This window comes from Schistosoma mansoni (genome assembly GCF_000237925.1).
Source record: "Schistosoma mansoni, WGS project CABG00000000 data, chromosome 3 unplaced supercontig 0044, strain Puerto Rico, whole genome shotgun sequence".
Taxonomy (NCBI): domain Eukaryota; kingdom Metazoa; phylum Platyhelminthes; class Trematoda; order Strigeidida; family Schistosomatidae; genus Schistosoma; species Schistosoma mansoni.
Window position 1 is genome coordinate 1879866 of NW_017386006.1, and position 22789 is coordinate 1902654.

Consider the following 22789-nt stretch of genomic DNA (forward strand, 5'->3'; position numbering starts at 1 on the left):
CTGTTATGTCTGGTGTTGTATTTCTGCGTAAATTCACTTTTTTACTTATTGTGGATTAGGGTTCTCTATCTATGTTCAATAGCTAGAAGTAGGTACCAGTGGTATGGTTCTGTTTCCTGGAAATATACTTTTCGGTCTTAAATATTCTGATGATATTGTCTTACTTACTGTGTAGTGATAATCATTCTATTTAATCCTTCACACTTAGTTGGTAAACAGTGTCCGTGGTTATAACATGTACTTACCACCTTCTAAATCCAAAGTACTTTTGCTAAATTGATAGGATCCTACGCATACATACTATATAATGAGCTGTTAGAAGTAGTTAAAAAGTCAGTGTGTCTGGGTAGTTGTATGGGTACTGATATAGTCGTGATTGACGAGATCGATCTACACATAGTTAAAGCCAGAGTCACTTTACGACGGGTCAGTAAGAACAGTTCTGTGTAATGGTTATGAAACCTGGCCCTTCCGAGCTAAGAATGTTCAGGAACTTTCTGTGTTCGATGTTCGTTGTTACCGAAAGATTGTTGACATTTGATGGCAACGCAATGTTAGTAATGATGAGTTTTGGGCACAATGATGGTAGTTCAACTATTGTCGCTTTCTTGAATTACCAGCTTCGGTGGCTTTAACATAAATCAAGAATGTCATATACCAACGACTACTCACATCGTACTTTGTTTTCCCAACACTAGGACTGATTCGAAGTAGCGGAGAGCTAATTAATTTATAAGATGGAGTCAGGATAGGATTCTTACAATCTAATGCTCATTCTGACATAACATTTTATGTCTCACTTATTGTAACTGACAATCTAGCTAAACAAAGTGCTCAACTTGAAAAACTTTACAATACTATGTGTGACTTCGCTGTTTATTCATTTTAAATAAAATAAGTTTTTCACTTATTCATTTTTATTTCTTTTTCGTGCATACACTACTTATCCGCTTCGTAAACTACAGTTAGCTTCATATTGCACAGTCTGTTTTAAAACTCATCATTGCTAACTATATTATTGATGATCATAATCTCAGAATTGCACCTTTATGCGATTGTCTCAAGGTTACATTAATTATATATATATATATATATACATATATATATATATATAATCAGTCCCAAGAATGTCTAACACGTACTTTGCACATTAAAAATGTGCGACCCAATTTTATAGAGGTTATGAATTACTCCACCCAGAAAACATTGTAACTTTGGAATCTTTATCGAGACCTGTTGTGAGTATGAAAAATTTTACGATCATAGGTCCGTTACAGTAGTAACAAAAAATATTATTATTTTCTTAGGTTCTAGCGCAATTTCGTCAAGAGCAACAACAGCAGTCTTCCACTCAACCCTCTACAACCACCTCTGGTGAAATTAATACAACTGAACAATCTACTGCTCAGCCACCATCTACACAAAATACAACTGACAGTAATACTGCATTTCTTGTGTCTCTACCACCTTCTGTACTTCGTGAAGTATTGGCTGATATGGAAGAATCACAGTTGGAAACACTTCCCCAATATTTGGTCGTTGAAGCTAACAGATTACGTCGAGAGCATGAAGAACGTTATGCTCGAGCTGTTCAAAATGGTATTTTTGCTCATTCCAATGATTCCCGACCTTATCGTGAGTAACTTAAGTTTTCATTAAGATTCGTTTCTCAGATCACAAATATCATCCATTGACTATAGTATATTCAAAATTCGGGGGTGGTTGTTTTTACTGCTTAATTGATAGTGTGTTGTGATTGATGGTGCTTGATCATGAACGTGGGTTAATTATCATTCATGGGAGTGAATGATAATCACACAATTTCTCGATTACTCACTATGTCGAAAACTCGTCTACTTAGGAAGAAAAACAATAAAAGAAAAAGTTTCGTATAAGACAGCTTTAGTGTCATGAAATACGAGAAAATTTGTTTTCATCATTTTAATAATGCTTCACTTAGCTACCCACAATAAACTTATTGCAAAGCTTCATTTATCCGTAATTCGGAACTGAAAAACACTAAACAGTCACGCACATGTACTCATGAAATTAAAATCGAAAACAAATGTGAATACGTCTTGTTTACTGTAAACAATCGAAATATATAATAGATTAGTTTAGAGTTACTAGTTTTACTTTTTCGTGGACACACTAGACAAATCTGTTGTATTGATAAACTGCATATTTCAGTTGTCTAGCTCACTATGAAGTGAAATCATGCGAAATATATACAGCTTTTCACCAATATGAAATGTAAGAATTGTATTTGAATAATCCCAGCAATTGAAAATTAACTAGTCCCAACGTTTTGTATGCCAATATAATCGAGTATATTCACCCCTGAAGTGAAGTTTGAAATAGCTTGCTTGCCGAAACGTTGAAATTATTTCATTTTCACTCCTCGCAACTATTCTAATACAATTTTCATGTTCAATGTATATACTCAGAGCCCGATTTCTACCTAACTGTTCGTTCAAATTTTAGTGAATATTCATAACGATTTTGTCCAACAGTTTTATTTTTGTCTAACATTATTCATCCATTTTATTTTCTAAAGACTTTTGGCGTAATTTCACCACCACTTCTGGATTACTAGGTGGTGGTGGACAAGGACGTTGGATTGTTCGATTTCATTCAAATGATCAAATTGTAGTTCATCCTAACAATATAGATGGTTCATTAAGTTTGAATAATGCTCTAGGTGTTCGTACAATGGCTGGTTTATCTAGTCGTGAATTAATTGATCATGAAGGATTAACATGTATAATAGTACTGCTTATAGCCAGTTCTTCATGTTCTAATCAAAGACAAAACATAGTGCCTACAGTGAAGAAAGTAAGTAGTATAGTACTGTGTCTGCGTTGTTAATTGTCTATATTTGAACACTTGTATCAACAAGTTTTTTATATCACTAGATTTGCACAACCTTTAAATCTATTTTATTTCTTATCCAACAGATTTATCGTCTTCAAGTATTTGGTGTGATTTTTCTGCTGTAATGAACTTGCCTATTCTGTTGATCTCCATGTCTTTTACTGCCTTCCATTTCTGTTATTACATTTTGATATATATTTACAGTGCATACTTTCATTCTCGTTTTTGTCCCCATCTGACTAAGTCCTAGTGTGTTAGTCATTTTGTTATTGATTTGTTGGTTCCTTTTATGGTCTAATGTTTTTTGATTGGATAGAATTCTTTATCGAGAGATGATTCACAATGACACGCAGCTGAACCATAGATTTAAGGCCCCCTAACTAAACACATCAAAAAATAAGACAACTAGCCGGCAGAATAGACTTTGATCCCCTCCAAAATAACATGTCTATGTATAAAATATCAGGTACTAGAACACATAATTATGTGTCGTAAGCAGCTGTATGATAAGTTTTGTAGGCCACTTATCCGAGAAAGGGTTAATGCTCAACTGTTAAGTGTGATTATCACCGTACATACCTGTTTCAAACTTCTCATTCTCTTACATAATGTGAGTAATGTACGTACTCTGTAACCCTGAAGTAACGAATATAAATCAAGCATATAAGATAAACCTCTACTTGGTAACTGATCCGCATTGGATGTCCTTCCTGGCTAACGCAAATTTTGGCACTAAGTTTAAATATCTTTGTGGTTTTGTATTCCCTAGGACTTGGTAAATTATATATTGTAAAATGATTAATTTTTTAGGTTCTGCGTAATCTGTCTTGCCATTCTGCTACACGAAACTGGATTGTAAACACTATCATATCTCTGTTTAATGGATTGTCTGAAAAACCACCCGCACATCTACAGTCAACTTCTAGTTTTGTGCCGTCCATAGAGGAATGTGAACCAATACCGAGTACTTCACATGATCGTGGGGTGTCTCTTCCTGCTTCCGAAAGTGAATTCCAATGTTCTACGAAACCGATGTCTAACAACACATTGTTCCATACTGGATTTGAAGCTGCCTTGGGTTGCTGGGTAAGGATATTCCATCCAGTTCCTCAAAACCTAAGCCATACACCTTATCTTCAAAATGACTCTCATACTGTTGTGCCCACTTATTCCAAAGATACATCTTCATCGACTCCTGTTCGATATATTATACATCCTCAAGGAGCAGTTTTTGTTGCTGGTATCCTCCTGGAAACTCTGAACGAATTAACCCGTGCATTTCCATCACATTTCTATCCTTCAGAAGCATGTCAGTCAGAGTCTGCTGGGACTTCCCACAGCACTGATAGTAAGTATTTTCCATTTTTAGTGTAAAAAGTAAATATTACTTATCATTATTATTTTAAAGCAGGATGGCCGTCATGCAGATCTTCTGACATCAGACAGCTGTTCACGCAAATGTGTCGTAAATAAAATATCACTATTATAGTACTTCGATCTCCACTAGGAGTGAAACAGTGCATCAGTTGTTAAGTTATTCAGCTCTCATCTATCATGTCTCGCATTCTGATCCCACTCTGCTCACTTCTGTTTAGGCGACAGCGTAGTATCACTATTGTCTTATAAATATTTACTTAAACGATTATAGTCCTGATATGAGATATCCGACAAAAATGCCTATTTCTTTCACAGTCAAAGAGACACAAAACCTGAGCTTATTTGTTGTGAAAATAAAGATGATACTTATTCTCTTAGGTACCGTCACATCGTTCCATTCTGCTTCAGTGTAGTATAAATAGAAGTAGAGAATTTTAACGCCGACGCCGTGAATGTTTCATGTATACATCATTAGTCTTTAAAACACATATCTAGGACCTAATTGTCGTTATTTATTTGATCCCGCACAACTTGTCGTTTCGTGACAAAAACAGTAGCTTATTATGATCGTGCACGTTTTTTTGTATAATAGCATTGCGTTCAAAAGAAGCGTACGCTTCTGCACTGAAATTCAGTTTTTTGTGTTTTCCGGTTTACGAGTCTCAAGTAGAATGACACCCTCATTCGCCATTTCATTGCTGTCTAATTTCTAAATAAACCAACTTATATCTATGGTCAATTTCAAGTCGCCCATCCAAGAAGCCTACTTTTCTGGCTGATGGATTAAATGAAGATCTCAATACACACAAAAAATTATTCTAACAACTTATTTCAGTCTAGGTTTGTATGCTCATCAATTGATATACCATTCTCATCTACCATTCCACATTTCAAGTCGACATTCATCATTCGATACAGATGCCAACAACTAATTAAATTTCCAAGCATTTTTTCTTGTTAAAACACTGGTGAAAATTCTGTTTTAATATTTTATTACCAGTTTCTACAAATTGTTGTTTGCTTGCTTACTTATGTTTTGTGAATAGTTCCTTTTACATCGTTTTGGGATATATTCAATCGACTTTCCCAATCTAACATAACTTCATTGCCTGTTGGACCTACCACAAGACCTGTAGTTAAACGAGCAAGAATTTCATCAAGAAAAAGACCTGTTTCAATTTCTGACAAACAACAAGCAAGTGATTCGACTCAAGAGTCTTCAGCATCTACACCGAAAACATCTATAAATCCATGTCATAAATCATCTAATTTAACAACCACTGAGACATTATCTTCATCATCGTATTCAGGTAAAAAAAAACGTTTGCTTTTGGATGTATTTTTTCGTGTTTCTATGCATCAAAAGTTGTTTATTGACCATGTACTTTTACATATTAGACACATTTTATCTGATGTATTTCTCTTATTTTTAAACCAACTTCTTCCTATACTGCATTTATCACAATGAGATTTTATAATCCATAGTAATAATAATCATAATTTTATAATCTGAAAATTAGTACAGTACACACACACACAGTTAGCATCTGCATCATCAGATGGGTGCAAATTGTTGGGTGACTATTGTATTTAGAAAAGTTGAATTTTTACTTTATTTGGGTAAGCATGAATTCTAAGTGACTGTTTAGAACGAATGTGAATTAACGAACATTAAATACGGATCCAAGGAAGAGTGTAAAATGGTGATTGGAGTGATGTTACAGTTTCACACTTAGTGTTTATTCACAGTCTGTAGAAAAATATTGATTCCGCAGACAAAATTATTTTTAGTATACAATTTACTGATAGTTATAGAATTACTAAGTATATGGCATTACTTAACCATTCAATATTTTTTAAAGTGAAAAATTATGCATACTCTCCATAGAGTGGACTTGAAACAGTCTAAATTTGTGGGTTACAACCATTACGGTGGTTTTATTTTTGCAAGATTGAACTTTTATTATCACCGAATAGTATGCAATACGGAATTTACACAAGTCATGTCAACAGTCTGTTATTTACTTTCAATGGTAACGGTTTAGGATATGATCTACCTCCTACAACTTTCGTCATAGCATAATATTTAGTAGTGTATTGTCAAACATTTGTATTTCATCTAATCTATTCGCAACATAAAACCTGGTACATGTGTACATCGGTTCAAGTTGTTATAACCCATTAACCATACCGAGATAAAATTGTTAGAGCAAATCTCAGTGTAGTAACAGTATTTATGTAAGTCCATTATTGTGAATTTTTTATTGATTCACCTTTTAATCTAAACACTATATACTGTCGTAGTTTTGTATTCAGTGTAGAAAAATGTTACTTTTATGAAGAAGAAGAAGACGAAATAAGTTAACGAAATTGATATACTGCCTTACTCATGATTATTATAGTATCTGAAACATACTTTTTATTCAATATTAATACTGTTGATAACGTACATCACAGGCTAACCTTTGTTAAAGAATCATTGGAAACCAGAAAGCAATAAACGGTTGTTTCGTTCTACTATACGATTATCAGTCATGCCCATCCATGACACCACTAGGGATTGAACCCAGGTTCTTTACGCCTACTGATGAGAACTAGAAGTCCAACACTATGATAAAACAGTTATTTAGTGTTTTCTGGTTTTCATCGTTGTCTAAAATATGTCCATCTTATTATTTCTTTCTCGTGCCAACCATTTTATCTTTACAAAATATTACTACTTGTAGCAGATGTATTAGAAAATGATTCCATGAAAGAAGTAACAAATGAAACACAATACAGTAACAATAATAGTTCCAAGTCTATTACTACTACCAATACTACACCAGTGACCGTAAATTGTTTCACTGCTTTATCTGAATTACTTTGTCATCAATTATTACACGATCGTCCAAATCATCAAGAACGCCTCATAACTATTCTTGCTGGTATTGTCAAAGATTTCCTGCTTAGTCGATCTCATTCCAATATATCTGTTGCCCAGGCTTCAACTCATCCAACTAATCTTGTTACACCAACCACTGTAAATACTATTTTGACCGATACAAATCAACAGGTAAGAGAAATGTATACCTTGTTTATCGAACTCAGGTGCTAATTTTTATGTACTGATCCCTGAGCTGCACTGTTTGTGTAAAGACTGTCCAAATGAAGTAGATTTTAAACTTGCTCTTTGAAAGTCAAGTGTTTCAACTAAACATATCATCACTTCACTATTCGTATTTGATACACTAGCTCTTTAAGAATAAATTCTTTTAATGAACTAGTAATCTGTTACACACATGTGTACTTGCTTAAACAATGTTTCTTAATCCTCTGTGAATTATTTTCCCCGGTGATATGATTTCCTCGATGAATTTTCAAGTCACATCTTGGTGTATGCTACTTCTGTTGACACATGCGTAACACCAGTCAGAAGTGGAATACCTGGCAGAAAAATGTTGAGATCGAATTGAAGAGAACAATAATGTAAACAAAGAGTAATTATAATAACAACGGGAATGAAGGAACGATAAAGTTTGTCAGAGATAACTGATGGAAGATATGCGAATGATGTATTTAATTTATAGTTTTCATATTTTATGAAGACACCCTGTGATTTTGCATTAAACAATAAATTTGGTTATCTACATCTGAGTGTTCGTTCATTGCAACATAATTCTGTCAACTTATAACTATTTTTTGACTGAAGCTTTTATTACATTTTTCAGTAAATTAATGTCTCAACTATATGTAAATGTCTTAAAGGAATAGTGTAACTCAACAAACTTCTTATACATACTACTTCTCATTACTCCTTTAGCGTTGGGATTAGTAATACTATCTAATTATCCAAACAAAAGTAAGTGAAGCATGTCTCAAATCAGCATCCATATTATAGCAAATGTATAGCAGATAAAGCATATTGATACATTGTATACATTTCTACTGTTATTTTATTTTCACTGTTGTAGAAGTTAGGAACAAGTGATGAAGACTCAATATCACAATTTCATGTCTCTGTTGACCAGTGAATTTAGTCTACGCAACTCTGAAATGTTATGTTTTAGTGTTCAATTTATGTCATGGAAATCTAATTTTAAACGTTGAATTACCGTCCACTAATGTTAAGCTTTTTTTGATAATTTTTATTAATCCTAATTTATTTGTTTATTTTCACATAGAATCCAACAGATATGTCATCACAACAATCTACTACTGACATACAATCTTCACATGATACAGAAAGTGTCCCCACCTCTATTCCAGAAGACCAATCATCTCAGCCACCAGTATCCAATTCGTCTAATATTTTAATGAGTCCACTAAGACCACAAGTTATTGAAACTCTTTGTCAACTTGTATTAGCTCCTAAATTTTCTGAAACTGCTCGTATAATGACCACACAATTGATTACCGATTTGGCTCAAGCAAATCCAATTATGAAGGAATCAATTCTTCGTTTATTGTCAATTACAGCGGGTCAATTGATCACAACTATATCCGACCAGTTACAGGTATTACTTATTGTTTGTTGATGACTAATATTTTAGCTTGACGTAACTCGTAATAAATGAAGAAACATTACTAGGATCCATCTGTTCGGGACCCCTGAACCTGTCTACACTTTATACTTAAAATTAAAGTATTTCAACATCCTTATTCAGACCTATCCAAATTCAACAACCACTCACTTTTATGTGATCACTCTCCTCTCAAAACAGACACTGAAAGCATCTAATGAGAAATTTTCTTGTAATCATATATAACTTTTTAGGATGATTAGTGAACTCCCTACTCCAGATTGTATTTGAGACCAAATGAATTCTAACTGCCCTATAAACTTAGTGTTGTAACATAACTTGCATGGGTCACTGATCCTCATTTTTTATCAACAGCAACTTACACAAATCTGTCTTTTCATGTTTTACTATATCATTTTAAATTGATTAAAACAGTTGAACTTCGCGTCTTTACAACTAAAGCTTAACGTCTATAAAGTTGTGACCGTTCTGTTAGATACATGTTTATTTATATATATATTTGGCGGTCACATGAAATGGATACTTTCATCCTTTGTTTGGGCTATTGAACATGTTGTTTTATACAGAGCTAATAGTTTGGCTCCCGGGTAAATTCTGGTTCGTGCATTGTTAAGCCTCCTATTGATTGTGCTTGTGACGTTATCACATTTGAAGTCGAGATTTATATTGTATGTAGACACATCCGTCTTGTTCTCCTCAGTTTGTTTTTTCACAAATATCAATAAATTTCTGTCGGTAGCATTTGTCAATTCATAAATTCTTGTCAAGTTAATTGAGTCAAAAGTTAACCTCTGTTCAATTATTCAGGCAATCCTAACTTCATTTACCAAATATAACGTGATATTAAAGTTTCCTTTATTTTCAATTCTCTGTTAATACTATTATCGTATTTCTTTTCAGTGTCTTGTGTCTGAAGTTGATAAGCGACTAAAAGGGAAGGCGTTAGACTCTCTTCCAACGTACGATCAATCCAAACCGTCTTCATCTCGTTATCCTTCAGAGATAAGTCGTATTTCTTCTTATGATGTCCTCCCTGATCGCTTTGGTATACCCGGACAAATGGTAGTTGTATCGAGCGATTCACGTTTTCAGTCTGCTACTAAGTTTTCCGACTTACAGTTGAATTCTTCTGAAGTTTTCACATGTCCTAACAATGACCAATGCCGTCTTCGTGGCATTTTGGGTTTAATGTTACGTATTGCTGCTGGAGACAGTTCACTAGTTGGTTCAAATCCAATCCCTGTATCGTCTGATGATCTGTTAATTTCTGTACCTGGTGTGAATGAATTCTGGGATCATTTGTGCCAAGCATTTGAAAAACTTCAAGCGCTAAATGATCAAAATGCTGTTCTACTATTGCAACCTCTTCTAGAAGTGTTTTGTTTGGCTCATGTGCATTTGGTGAAAGAAACTATTCTGCTTCGTCAACGTTCCACAAACAGTCGATCTAGTCGTACTAATTCTTGTTCTTCAGGTACACTTAGCCTTATCGATATGGTGCCACTTTTACATATGTGTATTGATTCCACATCTCATTCAGAACTTGATACTAATAGATCTTCAACTACTGATCATCTCTCACACTTGTATTTTGATCTTGGTGGACCTCAGTCCCCTGATGTCACTACTGCAGGAGAGGATTTAACAGTTACAGCATGTACTTCAACTAATTCGGCAACTGCATCTCAAAGTCCATTTTCTAAAAATCCTATAATTGAATTCGCAGATAAATATCGTCGTGGATTAAGTCAAGTTCTTCGTCATCATGGAGCAAATATAGGTGAATCACCTTTCGCTGTATTTTTGGCTTATCCCCGAGTGCTTGATTTTGACGTTAAGCGTCGCTTTTTCCGACAACAACTACAATCATTATCTAATCGTTCAACATCCAGTAACCGATATGATGATGATCCAATAACTGTCTCAAGGGATCGAATATTCGAAGATAGTTATGCCAGACTACACAGAAGATCTGTGAGTGAATGGAAACATAAATTTGTGATCCGCTTCCAAAGTGAGTTTTGTTATATTGATTTTGTTGTTTTATTATGCTTGTCAAGTGTATAGCATATGTGTGATCTTATCCTTATTAACTCAGACATTTCAGAGCTCATTTTCTCTCTTTGGTCAATTTCAGACATTATTTTTTTCAATTAATAACTAGTTTGCTGTTATCGATATTTCTCTAATTTGAAATAAAACATTTTAGGTCACTCTAACGCACTACATTTCACCCTTTTTCTATCCTACAACTATGATTTGTAGCTTTCAAGATTACGCTTAGATACTTTCATATTATCCCCAGTATTATAATCCAATTATTAAGTCAACAAGATGGATTCATCTTTTATATTATTCCTTGTAAGAAGGTAAAATCAGTCTATAAGATTTTGAACCCATTTAATCTATTTTAAAATTTGTCTTTTCTTTTTATGCATTGTTGCAAAATGTACCAGGTCCTACATAGGTGTATATCTATCTATTTCATTGATGGTGGTTTAGAAACTTACTGTTGGTTTTATTGTGATCCTTAGTCAAAAGACAGTCAGTTGCCTAAAATGTAATCACAAGAATATTCAAAACCGAATAATATCATTAGGCCAGTGAATTATGTTCGTGTTTTGAGTACCGTTTGTAATCCAGGTTTCACTAAAATTCCAATCAGTCATTCACATTAACCGTTTGGTCATCATTACCTAATTTTCGTTTTGTCTACTTCAAAGATTTTATACTTCAAACTGTTCATTCATTAAACTAGTAATTACGTCTTTATTCTTTCATACCTGTTAGACGAAGAGGGTCAAGATGCCGGCGGTCCATTGAGAGAATGGTTTTTATTAATGAGTCGAGAAATTTTCAATCCAAATTACTGCCTTTTCCGCGTCTCTCCCGCAGATCGAGTCACATACACAATTAATCCAAGCTCTTACATTAATAGTAATCATTTGTCTTATTTCAAATTTGTCGGACGTTTTATTGCTAAAGCTATCAATGATAATAAACTTCTGGAATGCTATTTCACACGAGCATTTTACAAACATATCTTGGGAGTACCTGTCAGGTAAGATTAAGCTTTCATAAGATTTTCATTTGTGCTTGTGTGAGTTATAATCATGATCGTTAGATACGGCGCGATTTGTTTTGATTTTTAAGTCCACACCTATGATCTCTTCAATGAATATATTACCAAACTGTACATTCGAATAGGTAAAGATAGAATATATTTCATTGTATACAGAAGTCTCCTATGAATGGTTAAATCTTCTGTTGTTTTTGAGTTGATTATTTAATGAAAGTCAACTGCTCGTTTACATCAGATATTGGTTAAGAGATGGTTACCTCGTTTTCGAATGTCTCGATTTCAATTTGCTTTTCTCAATCAAGATGGCTGCATCGAGTCGGTTAATCTGTTACATTTAGTGTCATCTAATGTCCATACTCATCACCTGTAGGGCTTTTTTGTGGCAATTTCTGAATATTGCTCTTGCATTGTGTCGTATGGGTCAAGTTTACGGGCTGTGCGACGTTGTCGGCATCATCATGAATCATTTCTATATCTCGTAAAACCAAGTCTGAATGTGTTCTTATTTATAAAACAGCAAAAATTGACTACTCCCAGCATGTGAACTGCCAAATGCGTGAGAAAAAAAGACAAGAAAATTTATCTCCCATTTAATAATTATTTTCATATTTAACTAAATCGTTTAAATTCTGTCCTTCTTTTCATTTCATTATTTCCACCCATCCACAGATGCTCTGATTTAGAAAGTGAAGATTATGAATTTTTCAAAGGATTGGAATTTCTCTTAAGTCATGATGTATCTGATTTGGGTTATGAACTAACCTTTAGTACCGAGGTATTTGTCTATTTTACATCGTATTCCTCTAATATAGTTATGAATGTGTATTAATATTAAAGCTGATATTATCGTAAGATGTAAATTTATGTGTAGAGATATGATGATGTTACTATCGAACCATAATGTGAATAGAATGTTTAGTTGGGCATATCTCTTACACCATAGTGATTTAGCATATCAAACAATTGTTTGTCTTTAATTTCTACTGAGGTCATCATCCAAATTGACATATTTGTGCTGGTTGTAATATGGCTGATAAAATACTACTAATATGACTATCGTTATGAAATAGTTGAAACGCTCAACTACTTCACTCCCTGTCATTATGAACAAACTGAACAACCGTTACACAGAATAGCGACACACAATGACAATAATAAGATAGAAGATTAATCTTTTTAACGAAGTAATTATGAAAGACAGTTAAATTGGTAATAAACAAATAACACTATTCTCAGGCAATAGGTCCACTAGAATGTTGTACACACTATTCTGGATATGTTACATGGAAGCGTTTCCTTGATTCACCTAACATTCAGAATAATTGTCTGTGTGTAAACCTACAAATGTCATGTGAAATATGTATCCGTAACATTCCAATTACTTTAGGTTATCCTTAGTCATTTACTACTCTTTCGTTTATCAATTTCAGCTTTGTTTTTCCACGTAATCTGTTTTTTCTTCTCTAGATAAATGAATTTGGCAAAACAGACACTCGTGACCTCATTGAAAACGGTCGAAATGTAGCAGTTACTGAGAATAACAAAAAAGAATATGTTCGTTTAGTTTGTCAAGAACGTATGACTGGTGCTATACGTCAACAACTTGATGCTTTCTTAAGAGGATTCTATGATATTATTCCTAAACGTATGATTAGTATATTTAATGAACAAGAATTAGAATTACTGATTAGTGGTTTGCCTAATATTGATTTAGTTGATTTAAAAGCTAATACAACTTATTCAAAATACCAACCGAATTCACCACAAATTGAATGGTTTTGGCAAGCATTAGAATCATTTGATCAAGAAGATTTAGCACGTTTTCTACAATTCGTCACTGGTACTAGTAAAGTACCATTAGGTGGATTTATGAATTTAGAAGGAATGCATGGTCCTACTAAATTTCAAATTAGTCGTGCATCTGTTTCAAGTACTAATCATTTACCGTCTGCACATACTTGGTAAGTGTTTACTTGTCTCTAATTTGTGGTGTCTGTCATAAAAATTGGTGTATGTTTATGTATGTTATCTTTTCAAAAGATATTTGTTCTGTTGGGTGTTATCTAGACCACAGCAATTATACAGCAAAATTTTTATATGATGACAGCATATAGTTCAAGTTGATTTATTCTAACTTAATTTGCCCATTCACATTGCACACTGCTGGGTACTACGATTTGTTGACATTGTAGAATTGACCACAGTTATATCCTTTCAGTTTTTAGTTGACCTATTCAACTTAGCAAAGAGTTATTAACAAGAAGATAAGTTTAACTTTACAGGTACCATGCGTTAATTTAACTCAACAATCAAAACATTTTTGAATGGGTTTAAATAGCACTCAGCTCTTTATACTGAACTTGGAACTGGAAATAAAGTGGTAGAAATTTAAACAGTAAATCATTTATGAAAGTTGTTTATATAGTAATACTACTTTTCGAAGGTTTGTTAGAACGTGGTTGCTGAACGCTGATTGAAAGTCTCTAGACCTATATGATACAAAAGATTAATGTTTATATAATCACATGACTAAATACGTTTCATCTCTGCCTGTCGGATTAACAAGATAGATAACTAGTTGAGTATTCTCACGATTCAGTTTTTTGTTTGAATTACATGGTACAACCTGAGAGAATTCACCTACTTCCGTGAAATGTGCTTCTACAGCCGCGCGTTTACGATCTTCACCGTCTAAAAGTAAGATGGTAAAAGCATTCGCCTGATACTTGAACATATCTGCCGAGTACGTGAGAAACCGGGATGCCTTATTTCCAAACTGATGGTTCTCATAAACTCCAAGTTCCTAAGTGATCGAATGACATACAATCCTATTCTGGTTATAAACTACCATCTCCAACATTTACCCATTTGTTTGTGGATTAAATCTATAGATCGAAATCCCTGGAAGATGATTGCCTAATGAAAACAACTTATCTATGTTTCAGCGCCAAAGCAAATTCATACACAAGTACTTATGAATTTCTAATGAAGAACAAGCAATTATAATTTACTCAGTCGCATATTATTAATTGTTTTAGAAATGTATGTACTTATATATATACTCATCTGTTGTATATTTTCTTAACCTTTTACAGTTTTAACACACTTGTGTTGCCAGCATATGAAAGCTACGAACAGCTACGATCAAGACTTTTGATGGCTATACGTGAATGTAGTGAGGGCTATGGAATGGCTTAATTCGCATACTATGATCAACATACAAGATATGTTTTTATGATTGTATCTTGTGTTCAACATTTATGTCCTTCCTTTTTTGTTTATTTTTATTCTCTCTGTCTTTATCCCAAAAACAAATAATACTGGCAGCTGCCTGGCTTTTTACTGTGATGTGATATCATTATGATGTGGGATTTATGTGCATATGAATGTTGATATTGCAGAATAATGAAAGCAATCAAGTTGTGTTTTTTTTCTGTCCATCCATCCTTTCTTCTTCCTTCTGTCTATCTTCGTTTCTGTACTGTGCTTAGATTTATTCATTAACTTTGTTGAAATTCTTATTTCTAATCAATTCAAATTAACTGGTTTTATATATACATATATGTATGAAATATGCTCTTTTTTTTCCATAAAAGTACACATTTATTTACACAGGATACAGTTTGACTTTCCACATTTCTACTATAAACTAGTTTTGTCAGTATGTGCTTAATATGCACACTATTCCCCTCTAACCCTACCTTCAACCAACTCCTATCTGTATTGTTTATCTTGTAAAGCTGTTTTTACATTTCTTCTTACATGTAGTAGTAACTAAAGTTGAAATTTTAATGAAAGTTGACCAATTTGGTGACGGAAGATTGATTGGAATATAAGACTACACATACGTACATTATATATCAAGAACATTACTCAGAACTCATTTCTATTCGCATAGGGTCAGTCTATTACTATTTTTCATAACTATTTGTCCATTTTTTCCTTTCTTTTGTTCATTATTCAACTCCCATCTTTTATGGATGATTTTCCAATAGTTTTATGTTGGTATTGTTCTCTGTCTTGCATTCTTTTCTTAAAATAAAATTAACCAAATAATACGTACATATTAAGTTCGTAATGTCTACTGCTTTTATGCGTCTCTTCAAACCTTTTTTTCTTGAATAACAGTTCTAGATATTTATTTGATAATTCTCGTTCAATATCTTCATCAATGAACTGACTTTGCGTACTATTCCGATTTTCCCGTAACTATAGCATAGCATAAGGTAGATTACCGTAAACTACTAGCTTAGGCAGCTAGGACTTCTATCTGTTCTTGCATCGGTTTTTACTTACGATTGCCTTTAACATGTCTACATGTCAATATTAAAAATAAACTGTAAAAATAGGATTCTTGGTAAAAGCATAGTATTGAGACCAGCTAATCGGGACCAAGAACGCGAATTTTAGGCTTTTGCGCAAAAACGGAATGCCATATACAGTCAGCATTAGAAATACCTTATTATACTCCTCTAAACGTTTAGAATGGTTAAAAAAAATTGCCATAACGGAGCAAACTGGTTGTGATCAATATTTCAAATGCCTATTGTCTCTACAGGTTGTATGTAACTAGCGATTCGACAATTTCTTTAAAACCTTCCTTAATTCTGAAACAAACCCTAACCTTATGGCATTAGATTTTATGAAAGGACTAATCAGAGAGCGGCTTAAGACTTTATGGGACCAGAAAAACCTATTTCGGTCCTTATAACGGTTCCGAAAAAGGAAAATCTGCACTAGTAACAGTAGGTCTATACGCTATTTCTCCAATTTATAGACCGTAAGCTGCAGGATTTAATGTGTAAAATGTTTCCACTTTGCAATGCTGTTGTTCTGACTGGTGGTAAAAGCTAGTGAGAAGAGGATGACAACGATAGTCAAGATCCTCCAAATCTCGAAAGGGTTACACATATACTGGACATCCTGAAAACTCATATTTCACTGATTGACAAACGAATAAAGGCAAGACTGGAGAGACCCGAAGCGTTTAGCTCTTGATTCCCATGTGGTCGATTATCTTTTTAGCTAAGTCCGCAACTAACAATCTTTGTAACTTCGTTCATGCCTCTGTTGCACTGATCGTGTATTCCGCTGTGGCTTCATATGAACTCAGATTTTCCGACTTCTTCCTATCTCGGAATTATCTAATTAAAGTAACGACAATGGTAGTCGGACCTACTGAGTCAACTGTTAACCTCATATCCTTATTTGCGGATATTCGTTCCTGCCTTTATTTAGTTAACGTACGTTTTCCATAACAGTAACTTCTGGCACAAACCAGTAAATACATTGTGATAAACCCCGTAAGGCATTGTGATATCGTCTTTTTCCGAGCTATGCTTACGTTACCTATACTATGAGTGACGCATGTTAATTGGAGATCTGAAAAACTGTTAGACAAATACATTATTCTATGCTTATTACAAGAGGATTCCCGTTTCTGTGAGCTGGAAAGACCAGTAATCTCTATTAAGATGGTATCAATCTAATTCTCAAAGTTAAACTAGTGTCTCAAATAATCTAGCCGCTAAACCTGGACAGCAATCAAGAGTATCTGGAAAATTTTTGTCTGTTAATCCCTATCGTCTGAAATTTATTTTATACTCGAGTCGGCTGATAGTTATATGAATCCTCCATCCTAACTAAATGCAAGCTGATCCGAAAACTAGGCGCAATGACAAGTATGTGTAATGTTGATGGAACAAATTCACTTTGTATCTCATTTTACTTCTGAGAACCACAGTTACTACTGTTGCTGTAAATACTCCACAAAAAAAGCTTCGAAATACACCGATTCGCCTTAGGCAAATAGATCTTTTTGTCTATCTACGAACGTTTATTTGGTGCTTCGACGTTTATATACCTCAGCTTTAAAGAGTCACTACAGATAAGGGTAAATTATGTCACATGGTTGCTTATTATTTATCAAACCAATAATCATTTCTAACCATTATTCTAGAATATCTCAAATTAGCTTGACAAACTGGATTCTTCCTTTTAAATTTCTTGTGCATACTCCTATGTTGCAAGAGAGCTAGGGACGTCCAAACCAAGGCGTGGCACCAGTTTGAGGTCAGTGACAATCGGACTGACATGTGTAGACTAAGTGCTTGGAGTCTGCTTCATTATAATGACCAATGGTGAGAAATAGTCCGAAATAATTTGCAATGACGCAATTGCATTCACTCTATCTTCCTCTAGGTCCTAAATCCTTCATAATCCTTTTATTTCACTAGTTATTTTCTTGAGTCGGACTTTTGATACCTAGTCTTTTCTATCACCATTAATACTATCGCTACCTCCATTACTCTGAGTTTTGTTAAAAAAAAATTATCTTGGGTATGAAAGCTTGAACCGGTGCACATGTGTACCGTGTTGCATTTGACTGACCAACTCTCCTCTTAACCAAAAACTTGTCCATTTTACTTCGTCCTCGTGCCTGTTAAGTAAGTCCAAATACCCTGAACAGAGTGTCTACATTTGTAAAATGTATAATACTATTGAAAGCTCAAAGTTAAATATAAGTGACCCACAAGTACATTGTAAGAATGTTTAGTCTATTTAAAATCAAATATAGTCTAGAGTACGAGTTCTGTGTTAATGTGTATCGCAAGTATGCTCAAAATTATCTTTACAAGCACCTACTTCATATGCAATTCATTTTTCTTAGAGCATGTCTGAATCCTTAATAGGAAAATAAGAACTCCAACCCACTATAAAGCCATTGTGAACAAGTATGAGAAAGGTTGAGAAGTGGTTGAAAATTATCACAACCTGAAGAACGACATAACTTTACTTACTAAGCGAAACAAGAGAGTTTAGGTGTCTATCTTTTTTTCAAGATTGGCTTAATTTACTGGTGTAAACAACGAAAAAAATGATGTCTATGACAGAATGTGATACCCACCTAACAATAGTTAACCCCAAGGCTGTTCTTTAAAAAAAAATCCATAGTGGTTTGATATATATTGGTTGATTATGAAGGTTGGAAAGATATCAATGTTGATGGGATACTTTTACAAAATGTAATCAAATAGTTGAATACTAGCAAAAATGTGATTTTTGAGTGTAGCTGTACTCAAAAAAGCAGAGGAATCCATATAGTTCTAAAATACTGGTATTCATCTGTCCACATCATACAGATTTCTGAAACCAATTTATGAGTCATTTCGGTAGGGTCTATCGCTGTCTAGATTTTTTCTTTTTACCAGATTGTGATGGGTTACTGAAACCTGAAAAACTCTTGCCAATTTGGGAGAACTGATTTCCTGGGAAACTATTGGACACGAAATTAGGAGAAGGCTGGTTGTAGTGTCCTGAGATTTGGTTGACTGGAGGTAGATTGGGAGGAACTCCTAAAAAAATTCAGAACGAATAATTATTTGGATACTTCGAAAGTAAACTAAACAGTAATATTGATAAGATTTAACTGCGCAACATTTACTTTGAGCAACTATCAGAATGAGCAGAACGTAGCATCACTTATTGATCGTTGTAGCGTTCAAAGTGAAGCAGAGAAACCCTTATTCATGGAAACGAAGTGGTCTATCATCACAATGATTACATTAACCGTGATACATTTATTTATTTATTTCAACACATAAATATTGGTACAAAGTGGCACCAGATACATATGCACCACACAAATCTTATTTGATTTGTGTGAGGGTTGTGATACTGCTCAGGTGCCCAAACCGAAACAGGTGGTTTTCTTAGGGGGCCACACCCGGAGCCTTTGACCTAAAGACCTGATCCACAAGGCAGTGGAGCATCGTGAGGAGATGCAGTCCCATGGTAGCCGGTGGCCAATGATTGGTTCATACGCCATTTGTTCCCTCAGGATACTGGAGCCCATGTGCGCCATTGGTTTGCAATCAAGGTTTTCCAACTCCCCTAGGTGGACTTTCCGTGTCCACCGACCTTGTTAAAGTGACGAACATTCGCTTTTCGTCCTCTCAATTTCGTAAACAACACCTGTGGCACGAGAAGGCAGTGAGTAGGACTTCCCTGACAGAGGCTATATATTCGCGTGGCCATATGAGAGCATTTCGAGAGGGAGAGCGGACTCTCCCCACTCTTTGCCGTACCAGGACATTTGGGGGCAACCTGATACAAGGCTAATCAACAATGGAAAGGGACTTGAAAGTGAACCTTTGCATACACCAAGATCTCGTAAACATCACGAAAAGGACTATGAATGTAAACTATAATGCACCATGTAAACTAGCCCTCTAAGTACATTGTTATTGACTGAGATGAGTGACAAAATTTTTGAACACACTAAATCGGTTTATTTAATGCGTCATATAATATGAAATAAAGTTAATGAGAATAGCTAAATAACAGTGCACATTAATTGGGAAAAGAATCCACAATTTTTAAAAACATTATTTAGATCAAGTAATGAATAGTAAACGATTTGAAACAATTATAGAGCCAATGATGGTGAGAAGTACCAAACAATGAGGATGATTCGAGAGAAAATAAATGGATAAATTCGGAGGAATATTGGACTTCAAATACGTTTGCAAGACGTAGTAAAGAGCTTACAACTTATCAAGAAGTTAATTACAGCAACTTAAACACCATTACTAACCAACAGATTGTTGAAAACCAAGGTGAATAATAATAACACGGTCACTAGTTGTGTTTGATCCGAAAAAACGCATCAGATGATGTCTATTCTTTAGCGTAAAACCAAGTCCAGAATCTTTTATAGGCCTAGGACGATTTCTCTGAATTTTTGTTAAAGTATGACATGAACTCTTGAATACTGTTTTGGATGTCCTTCTGTAGGTACGGAAAACTAGACTTATTGGAGATGACCTGTCATGAGAAAACTCAAATACCGAGAATCGAGTTGAAAGGCAGTCATTTATAAACAAAAAAAGTTGACCTCATTAGGCAGTCTCAAAGCATTACAGCTTACAAAGACATTACATTTTCACATGTTAGGATTTAGAGTTTATACACCGAGCACACTTACCTGAATCATTTTCATTCTGTAAATTTAAAGACTAGAACAGAAATTCGTCAGAAATTAGTCTTACTGAAACTGATGTGACTGAAGACCTCGAGAAAAGGCGATCGGAATCTCGGAACTTTCGAGCGCGTTTGTCTCCAACATTCCTGGAAAATGACAAGTTGGAGTTACCAGTAACCAAAGAGTTCGAGCTGGACATCAAATATCTGTCCCAGCCCTTGATGATGTTCCCATAAGGAGCCGTGTCATCCAGATAGCTACCTTCAAATAGATATATCTGACGCTCTAATGCCCCCAGTGTTTCCTAATATTCCACTTTAGATTCGTGATGGGAACGACACTTACTGTCAAGCTCTTTCGTTGCCGTAGGAGGTCAAAAAGTTCTGATTTGATATCTAAAACATTGGATTTGTGGTTTATTTGTGGCCTCATATCTTAAAATCCCACCATTATTTGCGTTTGAGATAGTTTGAAATAGGCTCCTCTCAAAATTCAACTACAGTTAGATGGAAAATAGAGTAGTTGACTTGGTGAAAATCATTTAGATGATTAAATCCTATAAATAAATGGACGGTTTACTATTACATGTAAAGAAGAGCTAGGGAAAATATGCACACTATGAGCGCGCTATTTAAAAAGGACAGTAGTATCTTCCTCTGAGTAGCGGCGAAATGACTAATTGTTCTATGCACTGACTCAATGTGCCCAATTCTGCCACACTTCAAGTATTCAGAATAACCAGAGAATCATTAATTAGGTGAATGAAATACTAGAGGACGACCAATTACCAAACATATGTTTACGTTTTTGACCTGCTTTGTGACTTTTTGCTGAATCATTTGTCATATTTCCATAAGAATAGGACTCGTTACTGACCGACTGCATTTTGAGCGACCTTGTAAATGTAGTTCATCAGGACAGCTCAGCAAATTATCGGAAGTTTACGCCGGCTAAAAATCAAGCTTTTTCACTGCATCATAGTTAATACGCCCTGTTCTAATTTCTTGAATTATATAGGTTTCCGAATTTTGAATATTTATCTCAATAGTCATTCAACCAGAAAGCTGAATTTCTAACTAGCCTCCAGAATTGCACCTTGCAACCTGTTTCTGTAGTTCGGGTACGAAGTTGCTCACTTCCTGGTAATTTTGTCACATCATCTTGTGAAAGTTTGATTTCTGGCAGCATTCAAAGTCAGCACACTGAAAATGGCTAAGTAGTAATTCTTTGATGGATTATATGACAATAAGACTAGTTTATCTGGTGAAGCCAGATTCTTCAGCAGGCTTTGCGCTTCTTCTCTGATGAATGTTAGAAAATAAGCTGTGAGTTTATCATCTTTATTATTCTTTATTGTCGTATACCAGATTTTAAACCGTTCCATGTAGTCTTCTAAAACAACCCACACCTGAATTAATATCCCACTGTCCATGATTTAGCTCTGTTGCGACACCAGTATGATAGTTAGAAGTATTGGAGTTAATAACTTAACTAAGAATTTCCGAAATAGTGCACATTGAGGGAAAAAGAACTGGACGAGCACAACTGGACACATTGTATTTGTAATTCGTAATAAGTGCGCAGTGAAGTACGAAGAAATCGTCCGCTTGTACGAATAACACACTTAATTCATTTACATTTAGAAAATATATGAATATTTATGACGATACTTAACACCGCTAATACTTCTATCTTTGTGTTTCCCTCTTTTTTCCTATTCACTTACGACAGACGCACATCCAGTAGTCAACAGAACCTTGACACGGCCTATCCAAGCCCGGTACAAATATGAACATCAGGCAACCGAACTTTGATGCAAACAAACGATAACCAACGGCATTTACAATTCATTTTTTCTGGCACAATTCTCTGTAAGAAAGTGTAAATACCTTTCATGGATTATTAAATCACTAATGTAGGTGATCTGTGTCGATGATCGGAAACTATTCA

At 34.6% G+C, this 22789-nt stretch overlaps 2 protein-coding genes across 2 annotated transcripts in view; one reads left to right on the forward strand and one right to left on the reverse strand.

Annotated features, from left to right (window-relative positions):
- The window catches only part of Smp_167690 (ubiquitin-protein ligase,putative), a gene marked incomplete at its 5' end in the record, with an annotated part of 41865 nt that extends 25933 nt beyond the window's left edge, over window positions 1-15932 (forward strand). The window contains 11 exons of the mRNA XM_018791463.1: window positions 1308-1635; window positions 2558-2835; window positions 3685-4222; window positions 5298-5561; window positions 6978-7306; window positions 8415-8747; window positions 9675-10788; window positions 11565-11835; window positions 12526-12631; window positions 13324-13817; window positions 14952-15932. Coding sequence (XP_018645407.1) covers window positions 1308-1635; window positions 2558-2835; window positions 3685-4222; window positions 5298-5561; window positions 6978-7306; window positions 8415-8747; window positions 9675-10788; window positions 11565-11835; window positions 12526-12631; window positions 13324-13817; window positions 14952-15054 — 4158 coding nt within the window. The 3' untranslated portion in view covers window positions 15055-15932. The remainder of the gene's footprint in view (window positions 1-1307; window positions 1636-2557; window positions 2836-3684; window positions 4223-5297; window positions 5562-6977; window positions 7307-8414; window positions 8748-9674; window positions 10789-11564; window positions 11836-12525; window positions 12632-13323; window positions 13818-14951) is intronic.
- A 2875-nt stretch (window positions 15933-18807) lies between these two features.
- On the reverse strand, window positions 18808-21333 carry Smp_083930 (hypothetical protein). The gene is made up of 4 exons (XM_018791464.1): window positions 21185-21333; window positions 20907-21143; window positions 20843-20873; window positions 18808-19211 (listed from the first exon to the last, which is right to left on the reverse strand). The coding sequence occupies exons 1-4, from the start codon at window positions 21269-21271 to the stop codon at window positions 19036-19038; spliced, it is 531 nt and encodes a 176-aa protein (XP_018645408.1). The 5' UTR covers window positions 21272-21333; the 3' UTR covers window positions 18808-19035.
- Window positions 21334-22789: the final 1456 nt, after the last annotated feature.

Bases quoted from the DNA above. Each gene is read 5' to 3' on its own strand.
- Smp_083930 (XM_018791464.1), bottom strand. From the start codon at position 21,271: ATGAGGCCACAAATAAACCACAAATCCAATGTTTTAGATATCAAATCA. The intron at 21,144-21,184 runs GTAAGTGTCGTT...GTGGAATATTAG, and splicing joins GGCAACGAAAGAGCTTGACA to GAAACACTGGGGGCATTAGA. The intron at 20,874-20,906 runs GTAAGACTAATT...TTTCTGTTCTAG, and splicing joins CTTCAGTCACATCAGTTTCA to TCTTTAAATTTACAGAATGA.